The 23026-nt window shown below is 37.5% G+C and overlaps 1 protein-coding gene across 1 annotated transcript in view; it reads right to left on the bottom strand.

Annotated features, from left to right (window-relative positions):
* The window catches only part of PPFIA2 (PTPRF interacting protein alpha 2), a 420320-nt gene that overhangs the window by 27459 nt on the left and 369835 nt on the right, over positions 1-23026 (bottom strand). The window contains 3 exon segments of the mRNA XM_036759390.1: positions 819-881; positions 8848-9048; positions 13579-13660. Coding sequence (XP_036615285.1) covers positions 819-881; positions 8848-9048; positions 13579-13660 — 346 coding nt within the window.

Below are 23026 nucleotides of genomic sequence, written 5' to 3'. Positions count from 1 at the left end.
TTTCAAATTCATCTGATAGTGAGAATCTGCATTATTTATAACAACTTTTTTCACTGGACAACATACATACATCACGGTATTCATGACAATTCCCTAGTTATTAAGAGGTTAACTAGTCTGTGCTAAATTGTTCTTTAAATTAAAACAGTAACAAAAAAAGGGGAGGTTCAGTTGTTGAAAATAATTACGACATCCCACCTTTGATATTTTTAACTGTAGAATTAACATACATACAATTCAATTTGCAAAACTGTGTTCTAAATCATTCAGCCGTGAGTTACTATGCAATTTAAAAAGAAGTGAACACACAAACTTTACACTGATTCTAGAAACCAGAATGGTAATCAGAGCAGTGCCATCAGGGCCTTGCTGCCAGGAAGCCACAATGCAGAGGGCACTGAGGGCTCTTCCGGTCCCTTCAGCATCCTCCAAACAATTAGGCTTAGCACGGTGTTAGCAAGAATAATTAGTTAAAATAGGAAGCTACCAGATGGTATGTTTTCACACCAATACTATAAATACAGCTGAGATGACCAAGTGAGAGAAACCACATGAATATTTTGTATGTCCTCTGCTAAAAATTTACTCCGAAGCCCTTTTTTTTTGATACAAAATGTTAATGTGACTCAATTCCTAATTAGTCAAGTGCCAATGCTGGACATGATTAAAACTGTTATTACTAATTAATTCAAGGTGATTTAAAAAAATATTCTATAATTTCTAATGGCATCTCTTATGGTTTATGACTATTGAAAGATTTCATATAGACACGATTTTTTTTTTTGGTCTTAAGATTGAACAAAACCAAAAATACTGACCGTTTTGGCTGGAGCAGCAAGGTTTTCCATTTCTTCATGGGTCACCCAAACATTGCCTGAGGGCTAAGGACAAGGCCCACAGGGAAGTAGGTAGAATCCACATTAGGTAAGCAGTGGTAAAGAAAGGCAGCACCACTGTAAGTCAACAGCGGATAGCATCACCATCAACATAGCTACATTCTTGCCTCTAGAGTGAGCAGGATATGATAGAGAAGTCCACAGGGCTTTTAACAATCTTTTATGTTTAAGAAGACCAAGCAGTAAGGGACATGCCATTTATTCTAAATAGTTTCAAAACCAATGTTCTCTCAGGAAAAGGAAGGAAGAAGGACTGGACCTGTGCTTGCACTGATATAGGGAACGCACAGATGAGAAAACTCCATCTGCCAACGTAGATTGTCACCTTCTTTTCAACTTATAGTTGCTCTAGGCAACTCTCTTATAGAGAGACTTAAGTGACTGGCCCAAGGACACACCATCAGTAAATATACAGGCCAGATTGGAGTCCAAGTCTTCTTGATCCCAAAACCAGCTCTCTATATATTATGGCACAGCTGCTTCTCCAGAAAAAAGGAAACAAGCAAACCATGAACTACCAAAAATAAAAAAAAAAAAAGCTCTATTTTCTGGAGCAACAGAGAATTGACCTAGGGTGTTAAACATTCTCATAAAGACTTTTTTTTGGCAGGTTATAGCATACAACACTCTGTAGTGTTATAGAAAGTCATGTTGAGTATAAATGCTGTTACTAAAAAGAGGACATCAAGAATGGGTATATATCCATATACGCGGCCTTGATAGAGTCATACCATTAAACACACATGACTTTTATAATGATCATTTCTTCCTTTTGCTATTTGGTAAATACATAGGTAGGTGGTGCAGTGGATAGAGTGCCAAGGCTGGAGTCGGGAAGACTCATCTTCCTAAGTTCAAATCTGGAGATACTTCTTGCTGTGTGACCCTGGGCAAGTCACTTAATAATGTTTACCTCAGTTTCCTCATCTGTAAAATGAGCTGGAGAAGGAAATGACAGATCTCTCCAGTTCTTTGCCAAATGGGGTCATAAAGAGTCAGACATGAATTAACAACAACAACCAAATACATAACATTCATATATTTTGTTTTGAATGAAAAAAATCAATTAAGGCATGCTTTGTTAAAAAAAAATTATCTCTTTGTTTAAATGTCTTTGTAAAAAAAATACAAATTTTTTATTTGTTTAATCATATTTCTGTTGTGTTCAAAGCAAAGAAATGGTAAACAATATGTCCAGGGTCACACAGCTAGCAAGAGTCTAAGATTTAAACCCAGGTCTGACCAAGTCTGCTTTATTCACTTTTCCCCCTAATTGAACACTCTACTTAGGAGGCAGAATCCTATTAATTTCACTTGTTTTTAAAGCTACCTTCCATTAACATTCATTCCATAATTAGATGTTTTGTAGTTTATATAAATTAAGGGGCATAGGACAAATTACAGAGAAATTTGTAACCAGAATCCATTCTCCAAGTGATTCTATTTTCATTGTAAATTTTCTCAAAATCCTGAGACACTCCCCAAACTCTGTATGATATTCTGATAAACACAACAGCCTTTGCTCACCCTATAACCATTCTGTTGCTTGGTCTTCTCAGCTCTGAAAGGTGGCCAGCACCTGTAGCATTCCAAAGACAAAGGTGTTCTCAACCCAAATCACCAGCATAGTTCCTCTACATCCTTATACCTCTGATCTTGAGAGCCTTATGGATAATCTAATTAAAAGCATTTTTACTGGACACATACTCCCTGATTGGTCTGTCCACTAAATTGACCAGAATAATACCATTGAAGCAGAACACATTTTCAAATTTTGTCAGATATAAAAAATAGCTGAAAATTGGGTATGCATAATCCCAGGAGATGATTCGATTTGATTGAAAAAAAAAACATTTATTAAGCACTTGCTTTGTTTCAGATGTTGTTTTGACTACGGTTATAAAACAAAAAAATGAAGCACTTTCTTCCCTCAAAGAGCCTATATATTAAAATGACAGAAAAAAATATGTATCAGATTCCCTGCCACTGATCATACTCAAATTTCATAATGTACTTAAATTCCATTCCTTTCAAGATAAAAACAAAGGAAAAATTGTTTTTAGAATCTAGAAGGCATGGAAAGGTCTTTTTTTTTCTTGGCTTATAAAGTCATATTTATTTTAATAAATATGGAATTTTCCATCAAATGTCAACCTGAATATTTGAAACATTAAATCATTTGGAAGAAATGGATTTTATAGACTATTTTAGGAATGCAGACTATACTCACTCACCCTGTCACTCTCTTCTTTCCACCCAACGATCTCCATTATTTGCCTGAGTTATTTTACTTATTACTGTTTGTTCAAAGTGCCCTCTGCTGATTACTTAAGAGAAAATTAGTTTAATCCAGTCTTGGTTTACAAGTTTGTTGAACCAGCGTCTTAATTAGACCCCAAATAGTGAAGATGTTGTGACCTCTCTGACAAACGCTAGGTTAGTGCTATGGCAAACTACATTTTCCTTAGAAGATCCTCAAGAAAAAGCCCAGGTTCATTTAAGTAGAGGTGTAGAAAGGAGTAGGCTTGATAACTGAACTCTGCTGTCTTCCAGTCTTTCCAAGTGAAGCACATAACTGAAGCAATGCTTGAATCACTGATGACCAACTTTTATAATAACAGCGGAATAATAATAACTCATATTTACATAGAGACTTTGAGTTGCAAAATCCTTCATAAATATGATCTCTTTTGGGCCTCATAATTACCCTGAAAGTTAATCATCTCCATTTCACAGATGAGAAAACTGAGGGTCAGAAAGATTAAGAGTCTTGCTTGGTGTGACAGAGATGCAAAGACTCTAAGGGGGGATTCCAAATGTGGTTCAGTGAAAAGAGTACTAGATCAGGAGTCAATGGACAAGGGTTCAAATTCTACCTCTGACACTACCCATGTGACCTTACATAAGTCACTGACCTTCCCTGAACCTACATGTCCTTGTCTGTAAAATTAAAGGGTTAGACTGGATGGATTCTGAAATTCTTTCCAGTGCTTCATGTATAATCTAATGACTTCAGCTTTATCTGTAATACTGGACAGCCACTCTAACTAGGTTATTGACCCTAATTCTTCAACTGTGTTCACAGGTTGGATGAAAAGCAAGTACAACCTGTCACTGCTTCAGGCCTCAGGGAAGTCCATCACTCCCACAGTTCTACTAACTAGATGTTCTTTGGTTTAACAAATTCATTAATTCTTAAAATAAACACTTCATGCTTCTTCTGAAATGCCTTAAGCACTATGGTGAAGGTTAAGTCTGTCATTAATTCCCAATTTATTGGAAGTTGCTTCTCACCTTACTTTCCTGAGGCTAGAACACTGAAGGAAAGAGTATGAAGTCAGCCTGGGGTGGTCTAGAAATGAGGATGGGGAAAACAGGTCTGGGGGAGATGCTGTAACTGGGCAGCCTGAAAATAACACTGGGCAGTTGGGGAAGGTGACAAGAAGACAAGTAGAGCCCCATCATCAAACTCCTTCTGCTTGGAAGTTCCCAGGGCTCCATTGCCCAACAACAGTCAACAGCCATTTATTGTTTGGTCTTTGTTCAGTCTGTTTGAGTTGTGTTCAACTCTTTGTGACCCCATTTGGGGTTTTCTTGGGAAAGATACTGGAATAGATTGCCATTTCCTTCTCCAGCTCATTTTACAGATGAGGAAACTGAGGCACATAAGGTTAAGTGACTTGCCCAGTGTCACATAGCTAGTCAGTGTCTAAGGCCAGATTTGAACTCAGGAAGATGAGTCTTCCTGACTCCAGGCCCAGCCCTCTATCCACTGCACCACCTAGTGGCCCAAACATGTGTTTAGTAATTAACAAAGCCTACAAACCATATGGGAATACAATGAACCAGAGAAGTTTACTCCAAATAAAACCCTGAATACATCTCATCAATGCTGTACAGTTAACATTCAGAAATGACACTAAGATGATACACTGTCATACTAGAATTTCAAAAAGAATATTTTAGAAGAATCACTGACAAAAAAAGTAAGCAAACACTTTCCTCATTAAGTCATGGGGAAAAGAGACAGCAAACCAAAATAAATCTTCAAACGAGTTTATGGGATCAAGAACTCCTAAATTATGAAAGCTAATTGGGAGCAAAAGAAAGGTTGAAAATGACCAGATGTCATGAGAATGACAGAAAGCAGCTGTGCCTAAGCACAGTCCAGAGAGCTAACCTAGATCAAAGGGATTTCTGTCAGTCTATCAATAATGCTGGGACACTCTGACTTGATAATTCAATTTTTGCTATTTCCTTGGTTTTATTAGGTTTTATTAAGCTAGTTTAAAGTGTTTATCGAAATAGACTTTATTGGATTTTTTTGTTCATTAAACATTAATTCTATTGAATGTTTCATATATATATGTACATATGCATATGTGCATATATATGTATAAATGTGTACATGTATATTATATATACATATATACATACACATGTATATATTATATAGCTCTATAAAAACATGTGTTTTATCTTGGGAGAAATGATGTGAATAGAAACTGAAATGAATCTAAAGGATGGTTCAGAGTGTCAATGGGCAGAAAAAAAAATTAGAAGCCCATTAAGTCCATTTTCCACAGGGAAAGTGGTCTTCTCACGAGCTTGGCCTGCTTCCTCTTCCCCAACGAGTTCCACTCTTGCAACGTGAGTAGGAGCCTGAAAGCCCTTGGCTGGCCCAGAGACCAATTTTGTTCTTATAAAGTGAAAGCAAGCCAGTAAGTTATTTTGTCTATTATAAATACCCAAATTAACTATAAAGAACATATGAAGAAAGATGCTATCTGCATCCAGAGAAAGAAATGATAAACAGAAGTATGTATAGAATGATTTTACTTACACACGCACATACACACACACACACACACACACCGATTTGTATCTAATGGTAGCCATCTCTAGGGTGGGGGAGGGAAGAGAAAAAAAGAAATTTATATGATATTTTTGTTGTATATTTGAAGGAAATAACAAGTTATGCAAAGTAGGCTTGTAGTTTCATGTTCAATCATCTTTTTTATTGTATCATAAATTAAAAAAATAAAATTTAAAAAAATCAGGCAAGCTAAGTAGCACCTTCAATGTATCCAAATCACACGCGTGGTTCTGAGAAGTGCAAAGAAATCATATATGTTTTTGAAATTTGGTTTTAGGTTATTTAAATTATGAATATGTTTTGAATTATGGCTTTCAGGTTGTGTGGTTTTCACTTTTCATAGCTGGTGTTTTGAAGAGCTATATGTAAATCAGACTCTAAAAAAAATCAAATTATATTTGAAGACCACTAGGGAAACATTGTTTAAAGGACCCCCTTTTAAGTTGAACTCACAACAGAAAATAATTATATGGCTCCTCCTCCTCCTACTACTACTACTACTACTACTTCTATTGCACAACCACAACTACCACTACTTGAAATCATTCATCTTCATGTGGAGACAGTGTGATACAGTGGAAAGAGCATTTGGCTCTGAGGTCAAGGAACCTAGATCCAAATTCTACCTCTGATGCTTATTACCTATGTGACCTTGGGCAAGTCCCTTTCCTTCCCTGTACCTCAGTTTCCTTACTTGTAAAATGTGGCAGTTGGGTTAGATGATCTCTAAAGTCCTTTATAACACCTGATCTCTGAAATTCTTGGTATTGGTGTCACTTTCATTGGTTCACAAAATGCAAATCTCTTGGACAGGATTCTCTTAGTGTAATAGAATCTAAGTTCCTTGAGGGCAGGGACTAGTTTTTTTTTCTTTGTATTCTACACACCAAGCATATTGCTTAGCATATAATAAATAATTAGATTATATTATTGCATGTACTTTAAGGACTGGACCTCAAGACAACGTTGCCCAGCTTCAAAGTGCATGAAAACCTCGCAGTGTGATAGCTATGTCACTGCATATCTACACGCTGAACTCCATGTAGATTATTCTCAGGGTGGAATACTTGATTTTATTCTGACTTTGCCCTGAATGATATCATTTAACTTGGATACACAGGATGGCCATAGCACAAAGGAGAACAATGAGGCAGCTTCCATAGCACACTGGAACGAATACAGTTCTCTATTTAAAAAACCTGGGTTCATATCCTACTTCTGAAAGTCATTTAACTACCATGGATATCTGGCAATTCACCCATTAAAAAAAAAGGGAGAGGTGTACTAGATGGTCTTTGAAGTCTCTTCCTACTCGATAACTATGATCTTTTTTTTCTCTTATGACATTTTGTTTTTTTAGCACAAGTTATAGTTTGGGGGAAAAAAGGAATACTAGCTCCTTTAAAAGTAGGGTTTGTTTCTCCAGGACTAGAATCTAGCTTTTGGGGAGGGGAAGGAAACAAACGGTGAAAACAGACATTGAGAAAGTCTATTCTAAGCTAATATATAAACACATATAACAAAAGAGATGCTTTCTTACTCAATTGTTACTCCAATAGACAGTACACTGAGCTCAGAATCAGAGCTAAGTTCATGGTTCAACTGTCATACTTCTTAGTTGCATTACTATAGCTAGGTAACTTAATTTCTTTAAGCCTTAAATGAAGAACAAAAAGCAACCTCTGAGAAGCTCTTCCATACAATGGGGATAGCTATACTTATAATATCTATCACGTAATGGGGATAGTTATACTTCTAACACCTATCACACATGGAGTACAAGTTAAAGAAAATATTTTATAAACTTTAATGTAATGTTTATGAATTATTATTTCTGAACATGAGTATTACATGAAAAATAAAATTCAATCACAGCACTTGGAGCCATTGGTCCACAATGCACATTTTTCTTATTCTTAACTATAGTCCTATGGATAAGGAAATGGTAAATCACTCCAGTATCTTTGCCAAGAAAATTCCATGCACTGTATGACCCACAGGGTCATGAAGAATCAGACACAACTGAACAAGGGAAAAACAACTTAATGAGACTCTGAGTAGCAACTGTGATGGGAATCTCTCAACTATGATTTAAAATCACCTAACAATCCATCAGACAAGGACTATCTTTTTTGCCTCTTCTGTATCCTCAGCACTTTGTACAATAACTGACACATAGTAAGTGGTTTATAAAGGCTTACTGACTGACCATAACTTCTGAAAAGGTAACTTGGGCGTGAGCTAAGGAGAAGGATGGATTGTTAAGTGTCTGGGATGCTACGGATGGGGACTACTATTTTAAAAATGGTGCCATGGGACATGTCCATGGTGTTATGGGACACAAGATTATGGATCAGCTTTTATTCTGTCCATATTCTCTAAAGATTTGTGCTTACTGAAGTTTTCCTGAGTGTCTGAATTTGCCACTGCCTCTTCTTTTCATTTGGCCATAATTAAATGCATACTATATTTTGGGGGTATATGGAAGCATAAAAGAAGTTAAGAGGCTAAAGAAGAAAATTTTTAAAAAGCAGATTATGAAGGGATATAATACTACCTAGTAGTCATGAAAAATTAAATCTGGAAGTATCTTTATTCATCCTTAGGAAAACTGCTTATGTGAGAAATAGGGCATATAAATGATTCATTTCCTTTTTGGAAGAAATCATCAGCCTTAGGAAAATATTGCATATAGAATATACTGTGGGTGAAGCTTTCTTATAAATGCTCTAGTTGGATTATGTGAAAGAGAAAAGTAAGATTCTCAGTTAACAATCTAAACTTTCCAGTGATTATTCAAATGCCCAGATCTTTTGAAATTTCTCAGTCACTCTTAAAACACTACTGAATACTCAGATAATAAATGTACCCTTCCAGTCTGATAGCAAAGATGGTTTCACACAGGAAAACTTATCACAAGTAACAGCAAGGTTAATGAAGTGCAAGCTTCATCTCTTCAGAATAATTCATACTAATTTGGAAGGGTGTGTTGCCATAGCTTCCCAGAGCAGACTTCAAAATGCCAGCACTGTTTAACACTGGAGTGGGAGAGGAGACAAGTGGAAAGTGACTCACCGTTCGAGATGTAGGGGGAGCAGAAGGGCTTGTTAAGGAAACCATCTCCTGGATTGCTAATCGGAGTTTCAGGCGATGCAGAGGGTTGCTGATTCCTATTTCTCTCTGGATCTCTGTGTCTGACAGAGCAGACATGATAGCGCCACTCTTGACATTGGCCCGGCAAGCTGCAACATACCAGGCAGGCATTCCCAACCACAGCTGTGGGGATGAGGGAAGAGATGAAATTAATAATTATAAGCAGCCAAATTTCTCTTTTAATTTAGCTCCCCCCTCCAAGCTGGTTTAAATAAACATAAATCTTCTGGTTTAAAATCTTCTTCCTGCGTGACTGTGAAGAAGTCAGTATCTTGGGGCTTAATTTTCTCTTTTTTCAAATGTAGAGATTGGGCTAGATGCCCCTTTGGTCCCTTCTCCTTCTACATTTATGCTCCTGGGATCATGAAGCTTCCTTTCTGGTGTCGTAGCAACTTGAGGGAACACAGAAAATTCAAGATAATTCAGTTCCATAAGCATGGTCCCTTTGCTTGGAAATTCACTAGATTAACATAACAGAATTATAAGATTAGGGCTCTACACTGACATAAAGTCCTGTAAAACTGACACATGAACAGAAAGGAAAGCAGCACAGTCTAGTGAAAGGAATACCATATCTACAGTCAGGAATTCTGTCTTTTCCTTGCTACCCATGGGGTCTTAATAAAATCATAGAACCACTCTGGGTTTGGGCTTAATGAATCCTTAAGCAGAAGTTCTTAACGTGGCATATGGTAACTCATTTTACCTTTACCATTTCGATAACTTTATCGCTGTACAGAATTGATTTCACATGTAATCCTATACGTTTTATTTCATGCCCTTAAAACCATTATTCCAAGATGGTATTTTATAATCATCTCCCCAAACTTTTAAGTTCTGACAACTTATATCTTGTACTATAATCAGAATGAGGAAAGGAAGAGGAAAGAAACCTTCAAAGGACTGCCTTACTCATCGGGAAGAATGAGATCCTTGATGTAAGGTAACTCCAGTGATAGGGAAAGGAAGGGATACCAGTCAGTCATTCAACAGTCTACTACCTGCTGGGCACTCTGCTAGACCATGGAAGTACAAAGATAAAAACTGAACAATCCTTGTCCTCAAGGAACTTATATTCTATGAGGACACAGATTACTGCCAGGACAAGAAGATAACGACATGAGGGTGTCTACTGCACATAGAAGAGATAGTCAAATTAGGCTCTCGTCAACTCTCTTATGGGCTTCTATTTTAAAGTGGGGGGATGTTGTCTGATATTCTGAAATGCATGAGAATCATGGGAAAATGGGGTTCAAGATACAGAAATTTTGCTGAAATGTAATCTTTAGTGTTGACAAGGTATAACGTGACTGGATAATTAAACTAAGTAAGGGATTTTAGACAGAAATGAAAAAGTAATTAATTGATAGGGTGCCATCAGAACTGGAAAGTTTCAGAGGAAACTGAAAAGACCTCTATGAAATGAAACAAAGTAAAGTGATTAGAAATAGGAAGGTAATTTCTATGTTGACGACATCCTTATAAAGAAAAACAACTTTGAAAGACTTTAGAACTCTGATTAAGTAATGACAAGCCATAATTTCAGAAGTCCAAAGATGAGCCATGCTACCCACTTCCTGCCAGAGAGATAATGGGCTTATGTATGTTTCTGAACGTGGCCAATAAGAGGCTTTGTTTTGCTTGACTATATATATTATGAGGGAATTTATTGTGATTTACTGATTTTTATTGTTTAACAAGGGAGAAGGAAACAGAATGAAGAAAAAAATAAAGTTTTTTTTTTTAAAGTAATCGGTTGAGAACAAGGAGCTTTAGTCTGAAATCTAGGATGTCAGGTTCCAACATAGATTTAGCACTGGAAGGGGGACTCAGGCATCATCTAGTTCAGGACTGCACAACACATAGCCCACAGGCCCACCAAATGATTTTCTGTGCCCTACAAAAAATGTACGGTTGCCACGGCAGACTCTCCTGTTTGTCACGTGATCTGCAGCAACCAACCATCGTTATTCTGTCTCCAGTCTAACCTATCTTCGGCCTGAACAAGTTCAGTCTATTTTAATTCTGGCCCCTACCAATGGCCACATTGTGCAGGTCTGACCTAGTCCAAGACTCTCATTTTAGAGATGAAGTAACTGAGACCCAGGTTGCAGAGGCAATAAAGAACAGAACCATGGTCAGAACCTAGGTCTCCTAACTCTTGACCTTCCATTTTTATAATTCTATTCTAAGTGACAGAATGGAATTAGCCCACATCCTTGCATGAAGGTGTGCATAATGAAAGATTTTTCTAGACACGGCTAATTGCTTTGCTTGACTGTGCTTATTTCTGGCAAGTTTTCCCCCTTTCTTATTCCCTTTTCTCTTCAATGGTGGGGATGGGACATAATGGAAGGAAGAGAAAATAATTTTTTGTTAATTGAATATTAAAAATAAGTGGTTCTCTTTCTATAGCTCTATCACTGTCCCCTCAATTATCCCATCGTGAGATTCACACCATCTTTCTCCTTTGCCTTCTGCATTCTGTAATATTAACAGGCCCACCCATCAAACTCGAACTGCCTGATTTGACCTTTGGTGTTTCCACCGTTGCGTCCCTAAAGCAGTTAGTCTGATCTGGCTGATGAAGCGTAGCAATAAACACTTACATCGCAGACGGTCATGCCTTTTCATAAATGCCACTCCTGAGTATCCTTTGAGTGTTTTTTTTTTGACATTGATAAATCAGAGCCAACCCAGAACTTACTTACACATGCTATTCACAACCGAATTTGTACTCACAGATATTGGGGGTGAAAAGTTAAGAACACTCGCTCACTGTATTACTTAGCTCATTCATCCTGCTTGTTCAATTTTCTGATTTGAGATACATCAAGAAGCAATTATAGGCCAATTCCCAGGTTCTCAAGCTAGGTTTAATTATTGCAAACTGTGCTGCCTGTCATTTCTTAGCACACTAATGTCAGTGGATGCTAGAGTATTTTTCTACTGAAAGATTCACTCATCATCTCCCCAATTAACAGTCTAGTCACTGGCAATCTGGAGAAAGTTTTAACCAAAATGAAAGAGAAATGCAAAACAAACAAAACACAAAACTGAAGGACCCATTATCATTCTTTTGAGGCTTATCTGGTAAAGTATGCTGTTAGGTAACTTATTTTAAATACAGTAAATTCAATGATCAGTTTGAAAAGTAAGAAAATCCCTGACCACAAACATGAAAGTATCTGCTGATAGATTAATATTGACTGAATTAAGTCATAGGTATCATTTGCTCAGTGTAAGCAGTTTGCTTTGTCTGTTTTTGTAAAGAATTAAATATGTTTCTTTTAAACTAAATTTTAATCTTCTCCCATGGACAATAATAAACTCAGGATGTTCCAAAATGATTTAAAAAGCGGAATTGGGCTACTTCATATCCCCAAAAGAATAGGGATGGGGCCTGTGACTTCACTAACAAAGTTCCTCAATGGGAACTTCCTCCACCATTGCACAACATTATATCTGCAACTTAGAATGCCTACAACAGAGAGATTAAATAATTGGCCCATGGTCACACAAGGCAGTATGAGTAAAAAGTGTAACTTGATTCCAGATCTTTCTGTCTCTGCTAGCTCTCTATCCACTGGGTCAAACCGTCTCACCCGAGGACATTCACAAATCCCGAAGCCATCTGCTAAAAAAAAAAATAGTTTTCTTCCCATTTGGGGTACGAACAGTATTACAAAGCGCAGAGAGGAGAATGACCTACCCACTGCCAAAAAACCCATAGTTTCTACGCTAGAAGGGAGGTATCAAGATGTTAATAAGGTATGTGAAAGTGCATTCTAGGCTTAGCAAAATCATTAATGCTAGATTAGTTGACAGCACCCCAAACGGGAGACAAGGCGATGAAACAGTGGAGGTCAGAAGGCAGCAGCTACCCCCAAAAGAGGGCACCAGTCTCTCACTTTGGGCCAGAACTGAAGAATTTGTGTGTTTTTTTCTACTGCTTTCAGAAAGTTGTTTGACTTGGAAGGAGAAAAGAGTTCAGTTCTAGTCACAGAAGCAGTCCTTCAATATTGTAGAAGAACATCAGGGAGAAAGATTTTGTCAAACACTATCATATGACGACGAATGACAGTCCGAATCATCCTATTGATCCAGCTTAGAAGAAACACCTTTGACTTGACTGCCCTTCCATGTGATTCTTTCTTAGCATAGGGATGTAGGGACTTTAGTGATCACCTGGTCCAAGAGCCCCACTTTAGAGATGAGGAAGTAGAGACCCAGAAAAATGAAGCAACTTGCCTAGTGTCAGAAAATCTAGAGAAGGAAATGGCAAACCACTATGGTATCTTCGTGAAGAAAAGCCCAGATCAGGTCATGAATAGTTAGACACGATTGAAATGACTGAACAACAACAACAGAAATAAATATCAAAGCATCTGCCCAAGGCCCTCTGACTCCAAATGTAGTGCTCCTTCCATTATATGAAGCCCAGGGACAAACAGGGGAATGAACTCTCTAGACATCTCAGAGTTAAACTTGCATATGAAACACATGGTTCCCAAGAAACATGGAGGCAAACAGAAACATCTATCATCGACATCAGCAAATTCCTTGGCAGTCACAGAAACTGCCATTCCCCTCTTCTGCCCCCTTCAATGAGCTTGGGCTTTGAGCGTCTTTTTACTTTATCTTTCTACTTACCTCTAGCCATGCAACCACTGTGGGCCCATCCCATTGGGCAAAAGGTAATCCCTTCCTTCGAGCTTCTTCCAGAAGTTCGTGCCTGAAGCATAAATAGATTGCAAATTGTTAGCTGCAGAATATGGAACGAGATTGCTGTAATTACCGAAAATGGCAACATTAACACAATTCACTAATCTCCTTTAGGAATCCTCATGAGAAACCACCGAATAAATGTGTCTTTCATTTCTTGAGCATATGACTTTTATGGCACACAGTTCTCTTCCTAGAAATAGAACATTAAGTCTTAACTGGCATCAATGAGGCATCATTTTTTTTTCTGATTAATTCACTGTCTGTAGCATTAAATACAGATTGCTAAGAAACTACTTTTTTGCTATACCTGACACATATTTGACATAAAAATCACTTATATGCATCAAGTATATATTAAAGTTGAAAGATGCTACATCTGGAAAAAATAAATAACAAATTTCTAGAACTATTTTTGAAGATAATCTGTCAGCATCTTAAGCAATACCTTAGGCCTCAGTTTCACCTATCAGTACTACAAAGTGCTGGTTCAACTCCTCCGCCGGATTGAAATACACAGTATGAAATTCTAACATGCTTGTGTATTTACACATACTCTCAGCCCTTTAATGGAAGTCAAACTTACCATTTTATAATAAATAAATGATTGTCTCTAAGAATAGATTTAACAATAAAACCTTAACTGATGGCTTTGTAAATTTTGTATTTTCCTGCTACGGCCAGCAGACAGTATCTTGTCCTTAGCCCTGACCTTAATTTCCATAGAACACTTTAAAAGGGTTCATTGCTGACCTAGTGAGTGTATCGTTTCATAAAACTGAAACCAATCCACATTTGATTCATTCTCCAATTTAAAACATATTCTTCGTTCCTCAGAGTTCTTCCCTACAATACTTAATAATAATGACCTTGCTCTAAATTAATCTAGCTACACTTGAACTCTGCTTTCCAAGTTGCGATTTAAGGGATTTTAAAAAAATAATCTTGCATCTGCATTATACATACCCCTCGAAATAAGAGTGTCTGAAGATACATGTATTAATGTAAATAATTATTCAGTAGCATTCCATGCTCACCATGCTAGTTTATATTAATAAAGCAGAAAAATACAAATGGAAATTTCTTGTTAACACTGGAGTTTATCTTGTGCTCCTCATTGAGATGTTAACAGCATTGATGTGGCAAGAAAAGTAATGAGAAGGAAAGGAAACAAGCCACAGTGAGGTGGATAAACATGCTCATAAATCACCCGCTATTTCACTTAGACAGTAGAGACAGGCTATGTTGATTAGGTCCACATATAAACCACCTACTACCTAGGGCCCTGAGTTAGGAGGCTGCATGTGGAATTCTCTAAGCATCTGCTGGGGTGAGGGAGGGAGAGGAGAGAAGAGGGGAAGAGAATTATGGTTTTCACATAGCTTTGTTGTTGTTGTTCATTCATTTCAGTCTGGTCCAATTCCTCATGACCCCATTTGGGGTTTTCTTGGCAAAGATGCTTGAGTGGTTGGCCATTTCCTTCTCCAGCTCATTTTACAGATGAGGAAACTGAGGTATACCGGGTGAAGTGACTTGCTCAGGGTCACACAGCTAGTGCCTGAGGCTGGATTTGAACTCAGATCTTCCTAACTCCAGGCCCAGCCCTTTATCCACTGTGGGATCTAACTGCCCCTTCCATGTGGCTTGCTCCTATTATAATCCTGATAAGAACCATTAATTAGAAACTAACCTTGATTAGGCCAATTTCAATTTGTTTATAAAAACAGATGGGGCAATCTAGCAACCTACAACCACAATTCATTGAGTTTCACTTAATATAATAATAAAAATTCCCATTTATATTACTTTTAAACTTCACAAAGGTCATTCTAAGTTGCAGATATAAACTCAATATTGTGCTGGGTGCTAAGAATACTATAGGAAAAAAAAATGAGACATGGTGTCTGATCCCAAGTAATTTAGAATCTAGTTGAGGGATAGAGTGAACACACAACAGGCTATGTAATGACAAGCTACACTTTCTGGTGAAAGTATAAATTGTACAGATTTTTGAGAAAGGAGAGAACAGCAGAAAAATGGTCAGAATAATGAGCGAGTGTTTCTTTATATGAGGTTGGACTGACCTGTACCTAGAAGAACTGAGTGAATGGGGAGAAAGGAAGAAGGGGATGAAGTTACAGTATAAAAAATTCTGCTTGTTTTAATTGTACCATGTTTCTGACTGAATTGGCTCAGCTGCTGGTGTAAAACATGGAGTAAGTGGTTCAGTGTCATGGCTAAAGCTCTCGGTTCAGAGCCTGGAGGCTTAACTAAGAAAACTAACAAATCGACAGTCACTAGCTGTGTGACCTTGAATATTACGTAACCTCCACAAGCCTCATCTATATGATAAGAATGATAATTCTGAGTGTAAGCAGCAAGAGCAGTAAGTTTAGAGTTAGAGGATTTCGGGTTCAAATCCAGGTTCTGCTTCTTATCTACATAGACTTTGGACATGTCACAACCTTTCTGGCGTTGGTTTTCTTATCTCCAGACTGAAGGGGTTGGACATCATTAGATGATCTCTAAGGTCCCTCTAATTCTATGTCCTATAAAAGAACACAGAACCTTTCATTAAGACTGCCATCAAAAAGTCAGGGATGTCGGGGAAGGGAACATTGTAGAACAAAAGTGAAAAAGTCCATGGAAAGATTAATAACTTTCATAAAGAAAGTGTCTAATTAAAAATCTATAAAGGCTAGATTTATAGATTAGAAATCTATAGATATTTCTGCGAACATAAATCTGAACTAATAACTGCCCAGTAAAATGTTAATTCCTTGAGAAATTTTCACTTTCAAGTGGTAACTTTCATTTTTGTATCTAGGGCACTGAGAGACTGACTGCTAGATGACTCAGTGGATAGAACGCTTGGCCTGGAGTCAGGAAGACCTGATTTCAAATCCAGTTTTAGACAATTTACTAGCTGTGTGACCCTGGGCAAGTCACTTAACTTGTTTGCCTTAATGCACTGGAGAAGAAAATGGCAAACCACACCAGTGTCTTTGCCAAGAAAATTCTATAGATGGTATGGTCCACGGGTTCAAGAAGAATCAGACATGACTGAAAAATTGAATGACAACAAGAAATCCTGGGCACTGAGCATCTGACAGCGATGCGCATATTAGATCTGGACCTTTGATCTCCTTGGAGTGGGACATTCCAGATAAAGAACCTCCCACCCACCCATCTTTAACTTATCCTGGGGGACTAGAAGATTAAATTACTTGCCTAGAGCCATACAGCTGGTTTATGCTTGACTTAAACCCAGATTTTCCAGCCTCCAAAGTGCAACACTACTACATCGACTCTGGGAATAGAAAAGATGCCTAAGAAATGCATCTTGAATGGAAGTGAGTTTCCTAGTCAGTCCTAAAGTATCAAATATTAAGTGACTTCTAAGAAAGACCTCATGTTTGGTGCCTCATGCTTAATCTTTGGTGGCAAAATTTATCTTTGGGGAGAAAAGATACGTGACTAGAATTGAAGCTAGACTTCTAATAGAGTGAAATTGTAGACTTGTTAGAATATTTCTTTCCTCTTCATCTCCTTGTTACCACCTTAAGCTCTTACCTCCTTAAGAAATGATACTAACAAAATCAAGTATTTTACCTTGTCCATGACATTTTCCACACTTGGAGAAGGATACTAATGTTAACAAAAGCCAAGAAATGACACCCCCTAGATGGGAGGATTATTCTTTTATAATTCAACACACTCTTTTCAAATCCAAAAAAATGCTGTCACTCAATAAGTCCTCAATAAACCTTGACTGAAGAAAAGCTATAATATAAATATATCAGAGACAAATACACATGTGTGGGAAACAAAAGAAGGAATTCTGTTTCCACAGGATTAAAACTACTCCCAGTTTTGTAGGAGTGATAACAGAAGTGATAACAGGATGTAAGTCAGAGGTAACTGGTTCTAATAGGAGGTGTGACTTAGCAGAACCAGGCTTCTGATCAAGTAAAAGGTCAGAAGCTTGTACGCATGCTTAACAAGCTGTTCAATATTATCCAACACACCCCCCAGGGCAGAGCAAATTAATTTTGAATGCACAGGCGACGCATGACTAGGGAGGGGGGAGCATATCAAGGAGGAGAAAATGAAGTGAGCAGTTCAAGAGGTTGCAGCTAGCCAATGGAGAGCAAGGGGGGAAATTCGAATTGGAAATAGGGCATAAAAAGCCTTGCATTTGTCTGAGCAAGTGTACCCCACTAGGGAGTTAGCCATTCACTAGGAATGTAAAATAAAACAAGAGCTTTTCCTGTCTTCACAATGAGTGTGGTTCTTCCTAGAGTGAGCACGTTTCTCACACATATAATCAAAGAATCTCAGATGGGGAAGGCACTTAAGTGACAATACAATCTGGCCCAAATAGGAAAAGAATCCCCTCTACAACATTCCTAACAAGTGACCATCTAGTCTTCCTGAAGACCTCCAGTGGAAAGAAAAACACTACCTGCTAGGCTGCCCAATTCTCCACTGGGTAACTCTCATTTTTTTTTATAGAGCTTTACTTTATGTCAAGCTTAAATCTTCATCTCTAATTTCCATCAATTGCCCCTAATTCTGACCTCTGGGTCTAAGCAGAACAAATCTCATCCTTCTTTAAACAGTTTTTTTTGAATTGTTTCAGTCTTGTCTGATTCTTTGTGACCCCATTTGAGGTTTTCTCGGAGAAGATACTGGAGTGGTTTGCCATTTTCTTCTCCAGCTCATTTTACAGATGAGGAAACTGAGGCAAACAGGGTTAAGTGACTTGTCCAGGGTCACACAGTCAGTAAGTGTCTGAGGCTAGATTTGAACTCTGGAAGATGAGTCTTTCTGACTCCAGGCCTGGCACTCTATATACCACACCACCTAGCTGCCCCAGGTCTTCAAATATTGAAGATACTCATCATGCCCCACCTACACTCCAGAAATATTATAATAAATATATAATATTTAATATAATAATAATATTAAAATATTTAAAATATTAAACATATTTTAAAAATAATATTAAAATAATATTAAAATCTTTCAGTATTGATGGAAAAGAGATTGTTAAAAGGTAAAATGTATACAAGATAGACTACTATGGTTGCTATGAGCTTATCCTTGATAAAGACTCCTTTCCTCTCTCCCTTCCTGCCTCAATTTCACCTATAATTTGAAGGACAGAAATAGTCTCTCTATACTTCTCAATTTTATTCTAGCAACAGAACGTATAGTTTGTACCACATGCAGAAGAGCAATAAATTAGGCCCTTTAAAGAGGGATCTCCTGGGACCCAGTTTCCTGAGTCAGGTGAAACAGAAATCTCAACATTCACTGTTTTGCTAATGATTAAGTTAACTAACATGGAACATAACGTAAAGTATATACGTGATTTAATGAAAATTTGCTGGAACTATTTGCAGGCAATTTCCCAACTTAAAAGTTTAGACTTCAAAGGATATCTTTCAAGGTTAAAGAACTCTGATCAACACAATGACCAACCATGATCCCAGAAGACTGATGATAAAATATGCTACCAATCTCCTGACAGGGAGGTGATTGGCTGAATATGCAAAATGAGAAAACCATTTTTGGACATGGCCAATGTGGAAATTTATTTTGTTCAACTATCCAAATTTGTTATGAAGATTTTGTTTTTCATTCTTTTTTTTTTTCCAGTTGGGGGCAGGTGGTAAGAATGAAAAATAAATGCATATTAAATGAAATAAAACCGGTAATAAAGACTATTTTTCAGAATACGCATTTGCTTCCGAGCTGTAACTAAGCGTGCTTGCAAAGCAGTACCATGCCATAGACCACTGTAAGTGGTAAGAAGCATGCCTTCACCTGGGGGAGGGGAACACACCACTCCCACCCTCAGGAGGAAAATTCAGATCCAGAGACTAAATATGGTTGGAAGGAAGGTGGGGGAATTTTATTCAGGGAGGCATGAGACAGGAGAGGGCTCGTCCAGAGCAACCATCTACAAACTTCCCATTTAAAATAACTATTCTTATTAAGTAGATGCTAAGCTCTTGTATTTGTATGCTGATACATTGTCGACATCCTCTACATCTGACACTTTAGGACAAAATCTTGGCAACCCTGTCGCAGGTACAATTTTGGGTTACCTGTGAAAATAACTCTATCTACCTGGTAGACAATCAGTAAATGCTTGCTGGCTGAATTTTTGAAGCACAAATGATTTCTAAATTTGTGTCTGATTCTAATTAAGATCAAGGTTGGATATCCCCCGGAAACCTGAAGGTATGTAGTTCCCCTATTCATTTTGCTCCAAAGCCTCCCCGTGGGAATAATCCAAACCACTCATTCAGACACAGAACCCTCCACAATATCAGCTCACCTTATCCACTCCTCCTCTGACTCCCTTTCTATTCTATTCTATTCTATTCTATTCTATTCTATTCTATTCTATTCTGCTATTCTAGGCAGGCCCACCTTCAACTTCCACATGTTATAGATATCATTCAGTTCAATAAATTCACTCAAATGCCTTTTTATAATGGTAGACCTTAGTCCCATAACACCTCTTTGTTTATACTGGTTCCTCTGTCTGGAATAACAATGAATATTGTTTTTATAGTTGACAGAGTGCCTTATATAAATTATCGCTCTGGATACAATGAACCTGTGAGGTACATAACACCAAGAATAGGTGGTGATGCCATCCTATGCATTCTTTATGGTCCAGATCAAATTTGACATCCACCACAGAACCTCCTCATTCTCACCTCCTAATCTAGGTTTCTTTCTACCCTCACGATAATTTGGCTCAAATTTATAATCTGCTTGTATTTTTATCTAGGGACCCAATGTGGGGTAGTGGATCAATAAGTCTTAGAGTCAGAACGACCTGGGTTTCAGTTTCATTTCCGGCACGTTCTAGCTGAGGGAGCCTGTGTGAGTCTTAAATTCTTAGGATCGCGGGCAATTTTCACGATTCTGAATTCTACAGTCATAATTTTGCTGATCTGAACTGTTATTTGCTCCTTTGAACTTTCCTCTAAGGAAGTTCTCAACATGAATGAAAACCTAAGACAAATCTAAGTTATTTTGGGGGGGCAGCTAGGGGGTACGGTGAGTAGAGCACTGTCGCTGGAGTCAGGAGGACCTGAGTTCAAATACAGACTCAGACACTTGACACACTTACCAGCTTTGTGACCTTGGGCAAGTCACTTAACCCCAATTTCCCTGCCTTCCCCCCTCAAAAAAAAGTTATTTTTTCTGACTGTATCGTATATATTTGAGTGTATATATACATCATATATGTATATACCCACATACACACATGTATATACACATACATATTTGTATATACACATATGTGTGTGTATACTCACACACATACCTAATTATCCGTGTGTACCATATCTTCCCTAAAATGGTGGCTTTAAGATTTGCAAAGGGCTTTCCTCATAACAACCTTGTGAGATAAATCTTGTTATCATTTCCATTTCCAGGGGCAGTAATGAAGGGGGCAGCGGAAAGAAAGCCCAGGCTGAAGAAGGTCAAGGAACTTGCCTGGGTCCAAAATGCTACTAAGTGTCTGAGATAAGATTTAAACTCAGATTTCCTGACTCCAAGTATCTGAACCCTATTCAATGTACCACTCAACTGCAACCTAAACAACGAACTAATGATCCTTAAGGTCACAGAAAAAAGCTCACCGTACCATTTTTTTTCTTTTTGCACTTCCCAGGACACCCGGCATTATACTGAGTATAAGGTAGGTATTTATAAATAACATTAATAATAATAATAACAAGGCAACTAGGTGGCACAATGAGAGTAGCAGATCTGGAGTCAGAAAGACTCATCTTCCTGAGTTCAAATCTAGCCTCAGACCCTTCCTAGCTATGTGACTCTGAGCAAGCCATTTCACCTTGTTTGCCTCAGTTTCCTCATCTGTAATATGAGCTGGAGAAGGAAATGGCGAACCGCTCCAGTATCTTTGCGAAAAAACCCCAAATGGGGACATGAAGAGTCAGATACAACTGAAAAATTACAACAAAAATAAATAAAGTCATTTAAGATTTGCAAAATGGTTTACAAATATTATCTTATTAGATTCTCACAATAACTCTGGGGTGACGATGCTATTGTTATTCCTTTTTTACATTTGAAGAAACTGAGTCAGACAGTTAAATAACTAACCCAGGGTTACAAAGCTAGTAAGTGTCTGAGTCCGGATTTGAACTAAGGTTTTACTGACTCCAGATCTGATGCTGTATTTATTCACTGTGCCTCTTCTCTGCCTTGCTAGGCACTGAGGATAGAAATAAAAAATCAAGCAGACCCTGCCCTCAGTAAGCTTTCTTTCTATAACATGTACACAAATTAGCAAAAACAAAATAATATATACATGGTATACTAGAATAATATATTAATAATAGATCACATTAAGATTAAGTGTTATCATAGATGCCTTCCAGTTAGGCTTAATTATTAAAGAACATCATTAGGAGGTATGGAGTAAAAGAGTTGGTGAGTTTGTTTTCAGCATGTGTGCAAAAGATACGCTGGTCATCTTATTTTATAAAGTTTGTGATTAGCATAAACATATCTTCATGAAGATAGCTGCAGCTTATGTACTATCCCTGTGACAGAGGATTAAAAAAAACAACACAAGAAATTCTATGAAGAACATGACAAAATATTCAAAACTAAGATATGCCTTAATACTTGATGACTCTAATGGGAAGATGGGCAATGAGGGGTAGGACAGCAAAAAATAGGATGGAAAACATGGTTTAGAATCAAGAAATGTAAGAGGAAATGGTTTATCTACTACCTCCAAATCTCACACTTGTAGATCCCGAGTTTTTCTTGAATGAGGACGCAAGAAGGTATTAGATGTGAATTACGAAATGCATCATACACAAAAACAATAATTTGCTATTTGTTTAAAGGATGAGTTCCCAACGTATAAGTCATTTCAGAAACAGTTTTCTGTTTGTAGCCATATCTAATTAGAACATATGTCAAAGTCAATGACTAATTAGAAGTATAAAGTTGAGGAGACGGAGTACACATTACACTTACTCTTGCATGATATGTTTAAATAAATGGCAGATGCCAAAGTATGGTAAATGGAGAAAAAAAATGTAAATGGAATATGATTACCATTATTTCTTAGAGAAGACCAACTTATATCGTTATCAGAATGTGAAGGCCAAAAAGCCCAGAAACCATCTGGGTTTCCAAATGTTCAATGTTACTGCAAAGAGCAAAGGCATTGATAGCCAAGGGTGATGACATTTTAAAGCATGAACTCACTTGGAAAAAGGAAAAAAGGAGGGGTAGAAAGAGCATGGGAGATTTTGAATAAGATTGTAATACAAAACCTTAAACAGTAGTCAAAGGCCAATAA

Source organism: Trichosurus vulpecula, chromosome 5 (assembly GCF_011100635.1).
Source record: "Trichosurus vulpecula isolate mTriVul1 chromosome 5, mTriVul1.pri, whole genome shotgun sequence".
NCBI lineage: Eukaryota > Metazoa > Chordata > Mammalia > Diprotodontia > Phalangeridae > Trichosurus > Trichosurus vulpecula.
This window is presented reverse-complemented; position numbering and strand designations above follow the sequence as displayed.